Raw genomic sequence first — 20,311 nt, 5'->3', positions numbered from 1 at the left:
GCACCCCTCTCGGATGCAGTCTCCGCAGTGTCGCTTTTTTATTTCCATTTCTTCTCCCCATTCTTGCCCGTCTTTTCAGTTCAAATATTTTTCGAAAAGTATTATATTTGATGGGTAATACGCGTTTTTCCGGAGGAGCTGTTGACGATGACGGTGATTCTCGACGATGCCGTCACCGGACGACATGGGAGCTTTTCAAGGAGGACGTGCCACAGATGACCCTCACGGCCGTATCCAACTCACGGTGGGAGTGCCGCGTGGAAAGTGTGGAAGTCCTGCGTTGCCAGCTTCCCGATGTTGGCAATGCGCTCCTCTCACTGATTGAACATGCCACACAGAAAGGTGACAGTGAAACCACATCTGCAGCCAGAGGCCTAGAACAGGAGATCATGTCATGGAAATTCCTGCTGACTGTTATCATCTGGTACAACGTTTTCCATGAGGTGAATTGTGTCAGCAAGCAGCTCCATAGCCCACAAGAGGGAATCGTTGTGCTACAGCGCGAGGTGCTCTGAAATTTCTCAAGGAATACAGAGAGAACGGCCTTTCATCCGTCCAAACAGATGCCAGAGACATAGCTGAAGAGGTAGGCATGCCAACGGTCTTTCCTACCGCACGAATCAGAAAACCAAATCGCCAGTTCCAGTCCGAGTCCCAAAATGCAGATCCTTCCCTGCCAGTGGCACCCGAGGAACGGTACAAGAGAGAAGTTTTCCTTCCATTAGCGGACTCTGCCATCACAGGCAGTACTGAGCGCTTCAAGCTGATGGAGTCATTTTACAGTCTGTTTGGCTTCATTTATGGAAGAGAGGAAATGAAAAAGTCACCCAAAGTCGCACACTGAAAGACAGCTGCGTAAACATGGAGAGGACGCTTGGTGATGTAGATGCTGAGGACCTTTTGCGCGAGGTGTCGGCTGCTGTCAGTGCCGTGCCTGCAAAAGAAACCACTGGCCTGCAGATTCTGAGCTACATTTACAGCAACAATCTGGTTGAACTGTATCCTAACCTCACCATTGCTCTAAGACTCATGCTGACAGTGCCTGTGACTGTAGCTAGTGAAGAGAGAAGTTTTTCGAGGCTAAAGCTCATCAAAACGCATCTGAGGACAACCATGCTCCAGGATCGTCTGTCAGCTCTTGCTCAGATATCAATTGAGCATGAAATAACACGACCACTGGACAAAGATGAGCTCATTAAAGCATTCTCAGCACTCAAGCACAGGCGAGTGGTGAAGTTCTAGTGGTAAGTCTTTTAACACATTTTTAGCAGAAATAAAGTTTATAATTAAAATAATAAAATAAACCACGTATTTCACTTAAAATGTGTTTAGGCGGTTAGGCGGGGTTTCCACAAATCGTGATTTCTCTCTCCCGCTTGCGTCCCCTCTCTCTCTCTCACTCTCCTGTTCGCTCTCCAGGCCTCACGTGAGCTGGCCGTGGTGCTGAAAGAGCGCGAGAAGCAGATTGTTGTAAACTTCCAGTCGTTAACTTTCAGACACTGTTCATTGAATAAATAAAGTGTGAATTTTCATTAAATATTACTTTGCTTCTGTTATTAATTTAATTAGAGGGAAATTGTTTAAGCTGTTCATATGTCAGCTGATACCTAACACGTAGTGCCATTCAATGCAGACTAGTTGCTGAAAAGGTCGAGGCTTCTCACTCCAAAGCGAAAAATGTCATTGTTTCAGTTTTTAATTAAGAGAATTGTTTGGATTATGTTGAGCTGTCTGTTCATTATGCTGAAAGTGCTTATAATGCATCAACGTTTAAGTCCGAAATTATACCATTATTGATGCAAACCAACTTGAATATTTGCTGTTCTTTTTTTGGGGGAAGCGGGGGTAGGGTCCCACATTAACTCTTGAAACCGGCCCCCAGATACTTAAGGCCGCGCTACTCCGCGGCACTCGTTTCCGCAACCCGCAAGAACAAGTCCCTCTCCTCCTCCTGCTCCAAGAGTAGCTCCCAGTCAGACTATTTCCATCGTTCTGGGAGAGGAACTCATGCAGCTTGGACGGACCCGCCTCTCTCCCGCTGAGTGACTCCAGAGATTTGAGAGCGGCTGAGAGTCTATATTGCAGCCAGTCCGACCACTTCCGAGCTACCTGTCCCCTTTGGCCAAAGAAGGAAGGCTCACCAGTAGAAAGAGGTACTCTGGTGAGCCAGACAACATTCCCTTCTGTTCCCAGAACGCGGATGCAGATCCCGGCAACTTTATGTTACAACAAACTATCCCTGCATCTGTCAGCTCTAGTAGACTCCGGTACTGAGAGCAATGTTCTGGTTGAGGACATAACCTCCCGAGCCGGAATTCCTCGGGAGCCGTTGAGTGCCCTTCTGGAGGCCCGGGCGCTGGACGGCAGACTTCTGGGCCGGGTCATACACTGCACACCACCCCTGTCTCTATTATTCTCCGGGAACCATCGGGAGCAGGTACAATTTAACTTAATTTCCTCCCCTTGAGCTCCTACAGTTCTTGGGTATCCCTGGTTGGTTCGCCATAATCCGCATATCGACTGGTCTACTGCGAAGACAGCCAGCTGGAGTTCGTTCTGTCACTCCACTTGTCTTCAATCGGCCCTTTCCCCTGTGAAAGTCACCACGACCTCGTCTGCCGCTGACAGCCCTGACCTATCCAAGATTCCGGCAGAGTATCACGAACTGGGAGAAGTGTTCAGCAAACAACGGGCCCTTTCCCTGCCGCCACACCTCCTTATGATTGCGCAATCGACCTTCTCCCCAGGGCCTCTCCAACCACCAGTCGGCTGTATAACCTGTCCTGGCCAGAAAGGGAGGCAATGGGGGCGTACATAAATGAATCTCTCGCGGCCGGCATTATCTGGCCCTGATCCTCCCCTGTTGGAGCAGGTTTCTTCTTCATGGGGAAGAAAGACAGTTCACTGCGCCCCTAGACTACCGAGGCCTAAAGAGCATAACTGTAAAGAACAAATATCCACTGCCCCTTCTCAACTGCCCCTTTTCGAATCACTTCACGGAGCCTCCACCTTTGAAGTGCCTAACATCTGGTCGGGATAAGGGAGGGAGATGAGTGAAAGACCGCGTTCAACACCCCTCTTGGTGACTCCGAATACCTGGTCGTGCTATTCGGCCTCACCGATGCCTCCGCCGTTTCCAGGCCTGATAAACGATGTCCTTAGAGATTTCATTAACCGCTTCATGTTTGTTTATTTAGATGACATTTTAATCTTCTCCAGTAATCTTCAGGAACACACCCACCATGTCTGTCAGGTTAGGCACAGGCTTTTGAGAGAACAAACTACTCGTAAAAGCCGAGAAGTGCGAATTTTACGTTCCCTCAGTCAATTTATTAGGATACACCAACGAGAGCGGGCAAGTGAGGGCGGATCCCGAAAAGATCCGGGCGGTAGCGGAATTGCCAACACCTACGACACTCAAGCAACTCCAGCGATTTCTGGGGTTCACAAGCTTTTATTGTCGTTTCATCAGTGATTACAACCGGGTGGCAGTGCCGCTTACTCGACTCACCTCTCCTAAGACCCTTTTCAGTGGGACCCCGATGCCTCCTCGGAGCTGAAGAGGAGTTTCACCTCCGCTCCCTTCCTGGTCCAACCAGACCCCTCTTGTCAATTTACTGGGGAGGTCGACGCCTCTAACGCTGGGGTGGAAGCGGTCCTCAGAAACTTCATCCGTGTGTCTCCTTACCTTGCCGGCTGTCCCCCGCCGAACGAAATTACGACGTAGGGAACCGGGAGTTACTGGCGGTCAAACTGCTTTGGAGGAGTGGAGGCACTGGCTGCAGGCAGCGGAACGTATGCTTATCGTCTGAACCGATCTCAGGAACCTTGTATGTTTCCAAACCGCCAAACGTCTGAATCCCCGCCAGGCCCGTAGGGCATTTTTTTTTTTTTTTTTGGTCGGTTCCTCCGGGGTCAAAGAACGGGATGCCCGATGCTCTCTCCCGTAAATATGTCTCCGAGGAGGCCCTTCCCAACCCCGAGACCATCCTTCCGCCATCCTGTGTAGTGGCTGCTATCATCTGGAAGATCGAGTCCACAGTCAAAGAGGCCCAGCGGACTCAGCCGGACCCAGGCAACGGACCCTCAAATCGCCTCTTTGTGCCTGACTCCGTTCGATCTCCGTTTCTCCAGTGGGGCCACAAGTCTCATTTCGCCTGCCATCCCGTGATTGATCAGACTCTGACCCTTCTGAAGAGGCACTTCTGGCGGCCCTCCATGGACGCTGATACCCGTTACTTTGTCTCTGCCTGTTCAGTTTGTGCCCGTGGAATAGCCTTCCTCCGACCACCTGTTGGATTGCTTTGTCCCCTACCTGTTCCTAGCCGCCCTTGGTCTCACATTGCGCTGGATTTCGTTACTAGTCTACTCTCTTCACATGGGAACACTGGTGTACACACCCTGGTGGACCGCTTCTCCAAAGCTGTGCACTCCACAGCCCTTCCCAAACTCGTCCATGATGTGGGAGGTCAGGGACACTGATGGTGCCCCCGGCTGCTGCAGCCATGGAAAGTGTGTCCAGATTCAGCTTCTGAAGGAGCAAGTTGAAGTACTGAAGAAAGAACTAGATGACCTCGGGTTCATCCGCGAAAATGAGAGTTTTCTGGATAGGACCTACTGTGAGGTCGTTACACCAAGGATATCAGAAGAGAGAAAGGGATTGACGATGAGGAAGGAAAGGATGCTTGAAGTACAAGAGACCCCTGGGGATGTACCTCTCATAAACAGGTTCACCCTCTTGGAAGCTGTCAGGACAGAAGATACTGCCAGTCTGAGAGGCGGACAGGTCTGTGAGTCGAAAATTGGTACAGAAGCAGAGCCGAGGAGTCAGACATCAGGAAGAGCCGGGGTAGTAGGGGACTCCATAGTAAGAGATACAGAAAGGGGTTTCTGTGGCAACAGGTGAGATTTAAGGATGGTGTGTTGCCTCCCTGGTGTTAGGATCCAGGACATCACAGACCGATTGCAGGGAATCCTCAAGGGTAAAGGTGAACAGTCGGAAGTGGTAGTGCATGGTGGCACAAATGACATCGGGAAGACGAGGAAGGACATTTTGCAGCGGGACTTCAGAGAGTTCGGAAGAAGGCTGAAAAGCAGAACTTCTCGGCTGGTTATCTCCGGTTTGCTTCCAGTTCCTCGTGCTGGAGTGGGAAAGAACAGGGAGATAATGGATCTGAATGTGTGGCTGAGGAACTGGTGTAGAAGGCAAGTATTTACATTCTTGGACCACTGGGGTATGTTTTGGGGTAAGGATAAATTGTACAAAAGGGACGGGTTTCACCATAATGGGTGGGGGACGAGCATTCTGGCAGGCAGGTTTGCCACTGCAACACGGATGAGTTTAAACTAAGTAGTGGGGGGCAGGGGATGAACTGGAAATATAAAGATGGAGTTAAAGGGAAAGTGAAAATAAGAAAATTTAAAAAGGACAACAGAATCAATGGAGCAGAAAGCGCAAGGAGAGATCATACAGTATGGCCAAGTGAAATAGGAATTGATATGAAAGGTGAGGGGAGTAACAAATTAAAAGTATTATATATGAATGCATGAAGTATTAGGAATAAAATAGATGAGCTTGAGGCTCAGTTGGAAATTGGCAAGTATGATGTCTTGGGAATAACAGAGACATGGCTTCAAGCTGACAGGGCCTGGGAAATGAATATTCAAGGATATACGTCTTATCGAAAGTACAGACTGATGGAAAGATGGGGTGCAGTGGCTCTGTTGGTGAGGAATGATATTCAGTCCCTTGCGAGGGGGGACATATAATCAGGGATTGTAGTATGGATAGAACTGAGAAGTTCTAAGGGTAGAAAGACCCTAAAGGGAGTTATCTACAGGCCCCCAAACAGTAGTCTGGATGTAGGGTGTAATTTGAATGAAGAGTTAAAATTGGCATGTCGCAAAGGTAATGATACAGTTGTCATGGGGGATTTCAACATGCAGGTTGACTGGGAGAAGCAGAATGGTACTGGACCCCAAGAAAGGGAGTTTGTGGAGTGCCTCCGAGATGGATTGTTAGAACAGCTTGTACTGGAGCCTACCAGGGAAAAGGCAAATCTAGATTTAGTGTTGTACAATGAACCGGATTTGATCATAGACCTCGAGGTAAAGGAGCCATTAGGAGGTAGTGATCATAATATGATATGTTTTATCCTAAAATTTGCAAAGGAGAAGGGAAAATCGGATGTGTCAGTATTACAGTTGAACAAAGGGAACTATGGAGCAATGAGGGAGGAGCTGGCCAAAGTTCAATGGGACTATACCCCAGCAGGGAAGACAGTGGAACAACAATTACAGGTATTTCTGGGAATAATGCAGAAGGTGCAGGATTGGTTCATTCCAAAGAGGAAGAAAGATCCTAAGGGGAGTAAGGGTCAGCCATGGCTGATGAGGGTAGTAAAGGACAGTATAAAAATAAAAGAGAGTATAACAGTAAAGATGAACAGGAAGCCAGAGGACTGGGAAGCTTTTAAAGAGCAACAGAAGATAACAAAAAAGGCAATATGCGGAGAAAAAATGAGGTACGAAGGTAAACTAGCCAAGAATATAAAGGAGGGTAGTAAAAGCTTCTTTAGGTATGTGAAAAGCAAAAAAATAGTTAAGATCAAAATTGGGCCATTGAAGTCAGAAATGGGTGAATTTATTACGGTGGGGGACAAGGAAATGGCAGATGAGTTGAGCAGGTACTTTGGATCTGTCTTCACTAGACACAAACAATCTCCCAGATGTAATAGTGGCCAAAGGAACTAGGGTAATAGATGAACTGAAGGAAATTTATATTAGGCAAGAAATGGTGTTGGATAGACTTTTGGGTCTGAATGCTGATCAGTCCCCGGGACCTGATGGTCTGCATTCCAGAGTACTTAAGGAGGTAGCTCTAGAAATCGTGGACACATTGGTAATTATTTTCCAATGTTCTATAGATTCAGGATCAGTTCCTGCAGATTGGAGGGTGGCTAATGTTGTTCCACTTTTCAAGAAAGGAGGGAGAGAAAAAACAGGGAATTATAGACAGGTTAGCCTGACATCAGTAGTGGGAAAGATGCTGGAGTCATTTATAGAAGAGGAAATTACAACACATTTGGATAGTAGTAGAAGGATCAGTCCGTCAGCATGGATTTACGAAGGGAAAATCATGCTTGGCTAATCTTCTGGAGTTTTTAGAGGATGTAACTATGAAAATAGACAAGGGAGAGCCAGTGGATGGAGTGTTCCTGGACTTTCAGAAATCTTTTGATAAAGTCCCACATAGGAGATTAGTGGGCAAAATTAGGGCACATGGTATTGGGGGCAGAGTACTGACATGGATTGAAAATTGGCTGGCTGACAGGAAACAAAGAGTAGTGATTAACAGGTCCCTTTCGGAATGGCAGGCTGTGACCAGTGGGGTACCACAAGGTTCGGTGCTGGGACCACAGCTGTTTACGATATACATTAATGATTTAGATGAAGGGATTAGAAGTAACATTAGCAAATTTTCCGATGACACAAAGCTGGGTGGCAGCGTGAAATGTCAGGAGGATGTTATGAGAGTGCAGAGTGACTTGGACAAGTTGGGTGAGTGGGCAAATGGATGGCAGATTCAGTTTAATGTGGATAAATGTGAGGTTATCCACTTTAGTGGCAAGAACAGGAAGGCAGATTACTATCTGAATGGAATAAAGTTAGGAAAAGGGGAAGTACAACGAGATCTAGGTGTTATTGTACATCAGTCAATGAAAGTAAGCATGCAGGTACAGCAGGCAGTGAAGAAAGCTAATGGCATGCTGGCCTTTATAACAAGAGGAATTGAGTATAGGAGTAAAGAGGTCCTTCTGCAGCTGTACAGGGCCCTGGTGAAACCCCACCTGGAGTATTGTGCGCAGTTTTGGTCCCCAAATTTGAGGAAGGGCATTCTTGCTATTGAGGGAGTGCAGTGCAGATTCACAAGGTTAATTCCCGGAATGGTGGGACTGACATATGTTGAAAGATTGGAGTGACTGGGCTAGTATACACTGGGATTTAGAAGGATGAGAGGGGATCTGATTGAAATATATAAGATTATTAAGAGATTGGACATGCTGGAGGCTGGAAGCATGTTCCCGCTGATGGATGAGTCCAGAGCTAGAGGCCACAGTTTAAGAATAAGGGGTAGACCATTTAGAACAGAGATGCAGAAAAACTTTTTCACCCAGAGAGTGGTGGTTACGTGGAATGCTCTGCCCCAGAAGGCAGTGGAGGCCAAGTCTCTGGATGCTTTCAAGAGAGAGTTAGATAGAGCTCTTACAGATAGCAGGGTCAAGGGATATAGGGAGAGGGTAGGAACGGGGTACTGATTGTGTATGACCAGCCATGATCACAGTGAATGGCGGTGCTGGCTAGAAGGGCCGAATGGCCTACTCCTGCACCTATTGTCTATTGTCCATCACGTCTTCCGCCTTCACGCGATTCCATACAATTACAGCATGAGCATGGAAACAGGCCATCTCAGCCCTTCTAGTCTGTGCCGAACGCTTACTCTCACCTAGTCCCACTGACCTGCCCTCAGCCCATAACCCTCCATTCCTTTCCTGTCCATATACCTATCCATTTTTTTTTTTAAACACAATATCAAACCTGCCTCTACCACTTCTACTGGAAGCTCGTTCCACACAGCTACCACTCTCTGAGTAAAGAAGTTCCCCCTCGTATCACCCCTGAACTTTTGCCTCTTAACTCTCAACTCATGTCTATTCCCTCGGGCATTATACCGCACCGGGGCCCCCAATTCACCTCTCAAGTTTGGAGATTGTTTTGTCAAGCCCTTCGAGCCTCAGTAAATCTGTCGTCCGGCTTCCATCTGCATATGAACGGGCAAACAGAGCAAGCTAAACAGGATTTGGAAGCAGCCCTGTGCTGCATAACAGCCAACAACCTGTCTGCCTGGAGCACCCATCTCGCTTGGGTAGAGTACGCCCAGAACCCCTTGGTCAGCACCGCCACCGGAATGTCTCACTCTGAATGCTCCCTCGGTTACCAACCCCCTCTGTTCTCCACTCACGAAGATGACATTGCTGTGCCCTCTGTTCAGACCCATCTCCGCCGGTGCTGCAGGATCTGGAAAGACACACGTGCATCTCTGCTCCGTTTAGCCGACCGCAACCGGAGGATTGCCAATCGCCATCAGATTCCTGCACCAGATTATCGGCCTGGACAGAAGGTTTGCCTCTCTTCTAAAGACAACCCCCTCAAGAACGAGCCCAGGAAACTGGGACCATTCCAGATTGAGAGTATTATCAACTCCTCGGCGGTCCGACTCAAACATCCCAAATCTATGTAGATCCATCCTACATTCCACGTTTCCCAATTGAAGCCGGTATCTGTCAGCCCTTTATGCCGTTCTGCTGAACCCTCTCCACCTGCCTGGGTCATTGACGAGCGCCCAGCATACACCGTATGGCGATTATTGGATGTGCGCCGCCAAGGCAGGGGCCTCCAATAACTGGTCGATTAGGACGGCTTCAATTCCTGACCACTTAGAACCGTTTGTTCTCAGTTTTGCTCCATTTTCTAGGTTTACCTATGAAGTTCCGTGTCGAGATCCCTCCTGTTTCCTGTTCAACGTTCAAATCCACGTAAGAATCCTAACTCAATCTCCGTGCCTGAGTCCTGCACTTGGGTTCGCTCCAGTCGCTCAATGCAGCACAGGTTTACTACACTGACAGATAGTATATCATGAAATGAATTATTTTGTGGCAGCAGTACAGTGTAAAACATAAAAATTACTATGTTATAAAAAATAAACAGAGCAGATGAATAGTGAGGTAGAATTCATGGACCATTCATAAATCTGATGGCGGAGGAGAAGAAGCTATTCCTGAAATGATGGGTGCAGGGTTTTAGGTTCCTGTACCTCCTTCCTGATGGTAGAAATGAGAAAAGGGCATGTCCCAGATGGTGAGGGTCCTGAATAATGGACTCTCCCTTCTTAAAGCACCACGTCTTCAAAATGAAGACCCACACCTACATTTGAGGAAATGTTTCTTCTCCATCATCCGATTTTTGAAAGGTCTATGAGTCCATGAACCGTACCTCACTGTTCCTCTCTTGTACTGCTCTCCCTCGACCAAGGCTCTGGGTTCTCGTCATGCCCATGTGCCTCGCTCAGCACAGGAGTACCTTGCCCAGCCCAGTGCTGGGTTTCCCTTGTCCCATCCAGAAGTCCCTCGATCCATCCTGTGCCACTCCTCGTCCTGCAGCCTCGTCTTGTCCTCTGGAGTCCGAGCCTGAGTCAAGACACAGGTTCTGGGTCCTTGTCCAGTCTCTGGCTCGGAGACCAAGCCCAGGCTTCTAGTTCCCAGTTCCATGTCCTGGTTCTGCTGTCCTGGTCAAGTCCTAGCCCAGGCCCGGAACGCTTGTCTTGTCCAGGACTGGTGTCATGTCCAGTGTCCTTTCTTCCCCATTTTCCTTGCTGCTGTGCTGTTCCTAGTGCTGTTCCAGATACTTCAGTGTCTGTGTCTTGCATTTGAGTCTGCTCCCAATGCCCGCTTATGACACTTGAAGTGGTGTGTGTGTGTGTGTGTGTGTGTGTGTGTGAACGTGTGCCTTCATGTGTGCATCTGCCTTTCTGTGTGAGTGCATGTGTGTGTCTCTGCCGCACGTGTGTTTCAGGGCTCTGTGTGCATGTGAACGTTTGCCTTTTATGTGCATGTGTGCATTTGTGTGTATGTTTCTGCTCTACAGTCTGTGTAATGAGTGTCTGCATGTGAACATGAACTGTGCACATATCCAGGTTCTGTATCAATCTACTACATGGGTTTTGTATCCGTTAGAGTCTGGTGTGCATGATGTACATGAACTTTATGTCTAAACTGTACAGATGCAACATGTTCGGTGAAGGTCAAGTTCAAATCTCATCTCACACTGAGTTCAGGTAAGATCTCAACAATGTTGGCACCAAAGTCATCTCGTAAGGAATAACTATCAGAGTACCAGGATATCTGGGAAAAACTTGGAAATTTAGCAAAACTCCTGAATTATTTTTTATAATCACACTGATAATAACACCAAATCTCATACATATTCCTATACAGACTCATTTTCATACACACACACTTCTAGAACTCCAGTTAGATTCTGCCTTTTTAGAAGCTCAGTACAAGCCAAATAATTCTGCTGGTGTGACCACTCCCGCAATGTTGCTTTCCATTCTTGGGAGCCAGACGCAGTGCGAGAGCGAAAGAGAATGAAAGAGAGAAACTCCACTGAGAAGGATCCTGTCATTGGGTCTTGAATGCCTCTGATTGCATTACTTTATAAGTCTAGATAAAACAAAATGAGATTGCTATTATTTGTCTTGTTGCAGACAAAACTTAGTTAAGACCAACTTTAAGGAGGTAAAATTCTCCTATTTACTGCCCTGGGGGTTCTGCCAGAAGAGTCAAAGCTCCTTGAGATTCATGGTCAGCAGGAGGGCTTGAATGGGAACAAGAACCACAGTGAGCTCATCACCTGTGTTGGCCCACAATGGTCTGTTGGGAAGCTGGTGCCTACTCGTGTGTGGTGGGCAGAGGATGGGGCAAGGCCAAGGAACCTTGCTGAGACCCTGCAGACACCATTCCCAGCAAGGAGAGCAAACTGACTTGTTATTCAATCATCAGATCTCATGCAGCAGCAGAGGGCAGCAAAAAGCCAAGTGGAGGCAGAAACAATCTCACCATTTGCATGGATTAGAGTTTCAGCTGTGAGGGTTCACTGTCCATTGTCAGGAGCAGTAACCCCACCAATGTGGGACTTAAATAGGTGGTTCGGGGGGGGGGGGTCTGTGGGTCTCGAGCTGAGATCACGAGAGAATGTTGTAGGAATCCAGCGGTGTGTTGGGCCCACTATTGTCACCAAGTGATTCACACTCATAGATTTCTTTATCAGGAGACCAATCATTATGGATCATTCATATCATCTCCTCCTCACTGACAGTCAAGGATGTGTGCTGAGCTCATGGCTCTACTCTGTCCAGACTCCTGTGGCTAGGCCCTGCTCAAATACCATCTACTTCATTAGGAGTTCGAGGAGACACAAGAAGGTGCATCCATCTTTAAAGACCCTCAGCATCCGGGACATGCCTTCTTCTTGTTACCACCATCAGGGACGAGGTACAGGAGTCTGCTATAATCAGATTTCTGAACAGCCCATGAACTCTAAACAGTTGCACTATTTATTTTGTAACTCTTAGTAACTTTTATGTATTGCACAGTGCTGGAACGAGAAACCAAGTAATTTCACAATGTATGTCAGTGATAATCAATCTGTTTTGGCAGTGAAATAACTGTGATGGTTAATAATTAATAAATAATGATGTGGATTGTGCTAATGTTGTAACAGAAAACCACAGACAAAAATTGTTTATCATTGTTGTGATAGAAAATTGGATTTACTGCTAGACCCTTGGATCATCATTTTATTCTGCAATCTTACCTAGACTCAGTGAACTCTTCCTATAGATCCCATTCTGTTAACAAAATATAGTGTTACGGGTAATCTCATCAACTGAGAATGTAAAAGCTGCATCAAACTCTTGTTCAGCTAGATCAGCTTTGCCTGGTTTCCTAGTGTTCAATGGTTCAATTTAATATCAGAGAATGTATACAGTGTACAGCCTGAAACTCTCACTCTTCGCAGACATCCACAAAACAAAACAAAACAAAGAATGACTGACAGAAACATTAAAAGCCCAAAGACCTACCCTCTCCTCTCCCATGCACAAGCACTGACCCTCCCCCTCACTTTCCCCCACTTGCACCAGCAAAAACACTGACACTGCTCCCCCCACCACAAGGCAAGCAAAAGCATGGTGTACACTACAACCCGATTCTGATTCTGATACAGCAAGGCAACAGGCCTGTGGACGAACTAGTCCATGCCAACCGAGATGCCCCATCCTAGCTAATCCAATTTGCCTACTTTGAGCCCCTATTTTGCTAAACTTTTCCGATCCATTTACATCCAACTACCATTTAAAAATTGTTTTGTACCTGACTCAAGCAATTCCTCTGGCTGCTCATTCCACATGTATACTACAGTAAATGTGGCTGGTCTGGTTCAGTTAGTTAACGGTGACAGCTCCAGGATGTTGATGGAAGGGACTCAATGACATCATTGAATCTCAGGGATAAGTGGATTGGTGTGTTCTTGATGGAGGTGGTGATTGTTTGTGAATTATTTCCCATTTCTCAGCCCATGCCTGATTGGAGGAATGAAGTTCCTGAAATATTCACTCTTTCTCCCTCTACAGATGTCAAAAGAGACCATCAATGTTTGGGTGGATGATCTTTCATTGGAGGAGTTTTGATGGAAGATCATCAACTCTAATCACTCAATTTATTTCTGCCTCTGTGGACACAGCCTGGCTGTCTGAAGGTTTTTGTCCTTCTGGAACAGCTTCTCACCTCAGACATGTTCATCTGCATCTGTGAGGACTCTGTGGTGATGCTCTTCCGTTTACTGGTCAACCATTTCCGTAATTCATCAACCACCTTCAATGAAATGAAAATGATACATTAGTCACACCCAGTTTTAATGAATTTTATTTTTGCACAATTAAATTGTTTGATTCTTTGAGCTCGACATGAGTTTTGAACGTCTTTCATTTTCTGTTATTTATTTTTGCAATGGTCATCGCTATCTATTTTTGTGATGGTTATGCAAAAATCATAATGTGGCTTTGAATGGAGAGAGAAACCTTTACACACTAACTAATATTTTGTAGCATGCTTTAAAGAAGTTGCTTTAATTCCTACCTAGTAGAATAAAACTATCTTTCAATCACCCTTCAGAGTCCCAAGGCCAAGTAAGAATTACAATTTTATATTGTAACTATGTCCCATTGGCACCTCCAGTGGATCATTCAGACAGAAACAAGTCCAGCAAGTTTCTTTTATCAAAGTGCAATGAAATCATGATCTTTGAAAAAATTTACAGTGGCGGAGAGCTTCTGGATAAGGGGGTGAAATGTTATGAAGGTGAAATGAAAATGAACATTAGAGGTCATGATCAAATCAGCCTGATCTTATTAAATGGTGATGAAATCCTGAAGGACCATGTGGCTGACTCTTTCTTCAAATTCATAGCTCAATAAAAGACTCCCTAACTATTCATTACTATGGTGATTATATGCGGTGAGTAAGATCAGGAGAAGTTCATAAGATTTATGGAGACATAGAGGAATACTGTTCGGATAGAGGCCCTTCGAAAAGCTCAAGCCATATACAGTTCTCACCTGTAGTTCCAAATTCCTGTGTTAGACCATGAGACACTGAAGCAGAATTAGTCCATTTGGCCCATTGAGTCTGCTCCTTTCAACCCCCGTCCCTCAAAATGTCACGGTCCGGAATCCGCGTTCCGGGTTTCGATCCGGTCTGAGTGCTCCGGACTCCGGGTCCTGCAGTTGTCCCTCCCATCACCCGTGAACTAGTTAGGACCCTCCTGGCTCAAGGAGGCACACCTGTGACTCATTGAGCTGCAGGTGTTTATAAGGGGCCTTGGGACTGGGACCAGGCAGGTGGTCGTTTTGTTCTGTATCCTGCTCTGCCCTGCCCTGTTTGCTGGACTGTTCTGTATATGCTCTATCCGGTTGGTCTTGATCCCCTGCTTCTCTCCTGTGTGCTGGTCCCGCGGTTCCACCTTATTCTCCTTGCTTGTGCTGCCACACTGTCAATTGCCTTTCCCAATTTACCGGAGTATCATGGTAGTCCTGCTGTTCTCCCTGGACCCAGCATCCTACCCGTTGCCTCTGTCGGGCAGGTCCAGTTGGACTGCAGCTGCCCCGGCGGGGGTTTTGCCCCCTCCTACCCGTTGTTTCCATCCGGCAGGGCCGGCTGGACTGCCGCTGCCCGGCGGGGGTTCTGCCCCTTCCACGTATTGCTCCCTAAGGGTGGTGCCCCGCACCTGTCCAGGTATCCACGACTGGCACAGGCCTCTGTATTTTCCGCCTGGGTGGTGGCCCTGCCCGGGATCCATGCGGCCCGTCCTAGGGACTCCTACTCTTTCCTCCCTTCGATTCCCAGGGACTGTGCCCTGCATCTGCCCATGTGTCCACAACTGGCCCAGGCTTCTGTGTTCCCACCAGGGAGGCAGCCCTGCCTGGGATCCCTGCGGCCCGCCATAAGGAATCTACCTATCTGCCTACCTACCTGCTTGCCTGCCCCAAACTGTGGGATCTGCCTGTTTGCCCGAACTCCGGGAGCCTGCTCCGCTCTGCCTGTCTGACACTCTATCTATCTGAACCCCAGCTCTACCCTATGGCATCTCCATCCTGCCCTCCCCCTAAGAGGTCAGTTATTTAAAACAGAGTTGAGGAAGAGCTTCTTCTCCCAGAGAGTTGTGGAGGTGTGGAATGCACTGCCTCGGAAGATGGTGGAGACCAATTCTCTGGATGCTTTCAAGAAGGAGCTGGATAGATATCTGATGGATAGGGGAATCAAGGGATATGGGGACAAGGCAGGGATTGGGTATTGATAGTGAATGATCAGCCATGATCTCAGAATGGCGGTGCAGACTCGAGGGGCCGAATGGTCTACTTCTGCACCTATTGTCTATTGTCTATTGTCTATTGTTTATTGTCTGCATCTGCGTTTGGGTCCATCCGGCCCCCGTTCCTGACACAAAGCCCCAACCCTCCATGTACATATCCAAATACTTCTTAAATGATACCACTGTACCTGCCTCAACCATTTCTTCTGGCAGCTCATTCCATTTACTCACTACCCTCTACCTCTCAGGTCCCTTTTAAATTTTTCCCCTCTCATGTTAAATCTATGCCCCCTAGTTCTAGTCTCCCCAGCCCTCTGGAAAAGACTTATCACCCATCTTATATATGTTTCTCATACTTCCAAACATCTCTGCAAGTTTGACTCTCATTTTCCTACGTTCCAAGGAATAGAGACCTAAGCTGGCCAACCTCTCCATATAACTCAGGCCCTCTAATCCTGGAAACATCTTCAAATATAGTCTGCACTCTTTCCAATTTACCATGACTTTCTGATAACCGGATGACCAAAATTATACACAGTATTCCAATTGCATCCTCACCAACAAATTATGAAACTGCAAAATAATGTTCAATCTCCAATGCTCATTGCCTTGTATAATGAAGGCCAGTGTGCCAAATTCCTTTTTTACCTCCCTGTCCGCCTCTGACACTGCTTTTAAACTCATACTCATAGTTTCCTCGGTTCCTTTACGTCCCGAGTGCCCAACCATTCACAGTATGTGTCTGTAGGGAAGAGGTTCTTACCCGGCGATTGAAAACGCAGTAAATAAGGAAAACGAACAGACCCTGGAGACTGTTGATGACTGTGAATAAGTGGGAGAACACTGCAGTGCTCTGATCAACTTGAAATATTCCGAAGATCCACGTGGATCCCAAAACAAACATTCGTGCTGCAGCTTTAATGGTTAGGGTTCTGTAGAGAAGAAGGAAAAAGAAACCAGGTGAATGAAAATCACAGGAATGAAGAAATTCTCTTCATGTGGGATCTTTCATACCCTCAGGGTTTTCTCAGTGGCCAACAGCATATTCTTGTGTTTATTGGATACATTGCTGGGCCCCAGGCATCACTGGAAAGGATATTGCTTATTGCATCAAAACTGCCCTTGAGAAGGCGGTGGTGTGTCACTGCCTGGCAGTGCTGCTTTCCTTCTGGTGCAGGTGCTCCCATGAAATGGTTCAAAAATGGGTCCCAGGATTTAGACTCAGTCACGGCAGAAGAGCAGTGATATATTTCCACATCAAGGTTCTGTGCTACATAAGACATGAAGCAGATGCAGGAGTTGCCTCTTTGAACCTTCCCTGTTATTTGGTAAGATCACAGTTAGTCTAATCTAATCTTGGTTTCCACAATACACACCTGTTCTCTGTAAACCCATTGACTCTTTCATAGCTCAAACATTTGTTAATTTCTGTCTTTAGAATACTCAATAACTGCATATTTGCATCACTCAGGGGTTGATCACAATCTTCCAAGTTATGAAGTCTTTCCTGATTCGATTTTGAAATGTGTCATCCCCATCCGGAAACTGTTCTTTGCTCTGAGTGCCACCATCGTCTGCTCAACTTATTCTCCATCCCCTTCATAATCATTTGTTTTTCAAAGTTGGCCCTTCTCACCCTTCTGAAGTATACTGAGTGAAGTTCCATTCTGCTTAAATGTCTCTCGAACATTGGATCAGCCTGGTAAAACTTCTCCACAGAGCACACCAGTCAATTTGTAAACATAGCCAAGAATGGGTCCTGAGGGTGAGTGGGAAGAAGCCTTCAGGGCTGCTGAGTATCACCTCATCTGCCTATGCGATCTAGCCCCAGAAGGAGTTCTTCTGTCATAAAGTCCAAATGCCTTCTGAAGACCCAATGGCTCCTCCTTCTCTACCATATTTATTATTAGATTCATGATAGGAATCATGCATTTCCCTTCATGATAAAATGTTGGCTATCCCTGGTCATGCTCAGATTATTGAAGTGTCTTCTGAATGAGACCTTAATGATGTGTCCCATCTTTTGGTGATACCATCAAACTTACATTGTCTGTGCACCTGTTCCTGGTCATTGGGTTTGAGGGTAAGTGGCAGCAATCGTGTCAGTCCTGACACTGTTCTCAGATGGCATGTACACAAGAACATTTCCAACAGCAATCTCTGGCCAATGAACTAACCAGCTCCCCACTTTCAGTGTCACCATTGGCAGAGATCAGCACCATGGACAGAAGCCCTTCCTGGGAACCTGCTAATTGTCACCGCACTTACACACCAGGGTTCAATTGTAAAACAATCTAATTCTACTATACAAGATAGAGTTAATTTGCTGTTACAAAACAACAAATATCATGACATAGACTCAGTGGTCACTTCATTACGCACATTTATAACTCTGTTCGTTAATGCAAATATAGAATCAGCCAATCATGTGGCAGCAATTCAATGCATAAAAGCATGCAGGCATGATCTAGAGTTTCAGTTGTTAATCAGAATGGGGAAGAAACCTGATGTAAGTAACTTTGGCTGTGGAATAACAGTTGGTATAAGATGGGGTGGCTTGAGTATCTCAGTTACTGCTGATATCCTGGGTTTTTCATGCACAACAGTATCTAGCATTTACAGAGAATAGTGTTCTCTATTCTGGTTGAATAGAGAATTCAACCTGGTTGAAGCTGAAAGGAACAGAACTGTAACTCAAATAACCATGCATTACAACAGTGATGTTCAGCAAAGATTCTTTGAACACACAACACATCAAACCTGGAAGCAGATGGGCTACAGCAGCAGAAGATGTTGGTGTATGTAATAGACATGCCTAATAAAGCCACCACTAGTATGTCTGCGATAATAAAGTTTTTCAGTGCTAACAAACCTGATTCTGATTCTGAAAGGTGAGGTATGTGCAAAGAGATCTTGGTGTCCCCTCCCTACAATTATCCAAAGAGGATGCAAGTGCATATATTTACTTTGTAACATCAAGGATGCCTCAGACATTTGGGACCTAGCCACATGGGTCATGTGCTGTTGGCTCTCAGTAGGAGTGTCTCTGTGTTTTGCCAGGTCACAAACAACAGCAGCTTCCATGTCAGCTTCCATGTCAGCAGCTTCCATGCCCCATGTTGGGGTCCCGACAGGCTTGGCTAGTGATGCACACATAGTGGAACATAGAATAGTGTACATGGCACAAAAGAGACCCTACAGCCCATGATGTTGTGCTAAACTTTTCACCTTCTCCAAGATTAAGCTAACCCTTCTCTCCCACATCGGGCTTCATTCTTTTTTCATCCATGTGCCTATCTAAGAGTCCTTCAAATGTCCCTAATGCACCCCCCCCCCTCTACCAGTAACCCTGGTAGTGTGTTACACACTCACACCACTCTCTGTGTGAACAACGTACCTCTGAGATACCCCCCCCCCCTTCACTCAATACTTTTCCTCCAATCACATTAAATTATGCCATCTTGTATTAGCCATTGTTGCTCTGGGAGGAAGATGCTGGCTGTCCACTCCATGCCTCATATCATCTTATATACATCCATCAAGTCACTTACTTGGTTTCCTTAAGCTTCGACACCTCCTTGTCGCGTGAATTGAAATGGCGTCTCAGTAAGTAGAGAGTCAAAAATAAAAGGACTGTATTGACCTGGAGAGAGACAAACAGAGAGTGCATGAGAGGGAGAGATTGCAAGAAGGAAAGAGTGTGTGAGAGAGAGAGAGTGAGGGAATGATCGAGGGAAGAGTAAAAGAGGATGAGAGAGAAGAAGAGTGAGTTTCAAGAGAAAGGCAGAGTGGATCCTTCAAATCCCACACTGAATTCACCCCTCCCATTTTCCATTCTCACTCACTGACACTCACACTTACTCCTCAATGTTCATTGTCTTTGCCCGTGACACTCTCTCTTACTTTATCTAAAATTCTCCCTGTCCCACAGAATTCTGGAGGAGCTCAACGGGCCAGCAGCATCTATGGAAAGGTGTTTCGGGCTCAGACATTTCAGCAGCTCTGGGGAGATTTAGACTTGTTCAGGGTAGCCCTACCTGGAAGAGACTTAGCAGTGTGGTAATCGAATGCTGGAAATCTAAGCAACAGATGGAGAACGGTGCCAAAGGGTCTTGGCCCGAAACGTCGACGGTACTTTTTCCCATAGATGCCGCCTGACCTGCTGAGTTCCTCCAGCATTTTGTGTGAGTTGCTTGGATTTGTAGCATCTGCAGAATTTCTCTTGTTTCTGCTTGTCCAACATGTCTCCCCCTCAGACTCTCCACTCATACATTTTGGAAAACCAACATTCTTCCAGGGGGTGGGATTTTTCACAGAATCAAAATGCACTGGCATGACTAGGAAACCCAGGAGAGGAATTAACTGGGAATTGTTCACCCTCAACCACTATGCTGAATCAGTGGGATCTGTGAGCTGGGAATTCCAGGCCAGAAGGTTGGGAAGCAGGCCCCCAGTTTCTGTACTTCTTTCCTCCATCCTGCCCTGAATCAATGACCTGGTGCCCCTCAACCTGCCTATTCCTCCTCACTGCTCTTCTTAATTATGCAGAGAGACACAACCAAACCCAAGACCTAGGCCCACCCTACTCAGTGATAAATAATAGGACGATGAAAATGGTGGAAAGAGATACCATACTTCAACAACAGGAATTGCTTTTAGATCAAAATCTTTCATCATCTCCAAAGTGTGAAACATTTGACGAACTGTCCCAACACTTGGGGTAAAGTGGTATCTAATCTGCAAATGTGCCGATGTCTCAAAGGGATGAAAGCAACCATGAAGATTCCGTTATCACTGGGCCCAGTGCACACACGACTCAGAG

At 46.5% G+C, this 20,311-nt stretch overlaps 1 protein-coding gene across 1 annotated transcript in view; it reads right to left on the bottom strand.

The window, feature by feature from the left end:
- Positions 1-10,996: 10,996 nt before the first annotated feature.
- The window catches only part of LOC132406385 (adhesion G protein-coupled receptor E2-like), an 81,954-nt gene continuing 72,639 nt past the window's right edge, over positions 10,997-20,311 (bottom strand). Inside the window, exons 18-21 of the mRNA XM_059991988.1 lie at positions 19,041-19,132; positions 16,253-16,421; positions 13,407-13,493; positions 10,997-11,282 (exon numbers count right to left, since the gene is read on the bottom strand). Coding sequence (XP_059847971.1) covers positions 11,241-11,282; positions 13,407-13,493; positions 16,253-16,421; positions 19,041-19,132 — 390 coding nt within the window. The 3' untranslated portion in view covers positions 10,997-11,240. The remainder of the gene's footprint in view (positions 11,283-13,406; positions 13,494-16,252; positions 16,422-19,040; positions 19,133-20,311) is intronic.

The sequence above is a fragment of the Hypanus sabinus genome, chromosome 16 (genome assembly GCF_030144855.1).
Source record: "Hypanus sabinus isolate sHypSab1 chromosome 16, sHypSab1.hap1, whole genome shotgun sequence".
Taxonomy (NCBI): Eukaryota; Metazoa; Chordata; class Chondrichthyes; order Myliobatiformes; family Dasyatidae; genus Hypanus; species Hypanus sabinus.
Note: the sequence above shows the minus strand (reverse complement) of the source record. Positions and strands in the feature narration are given on the sequence as shown.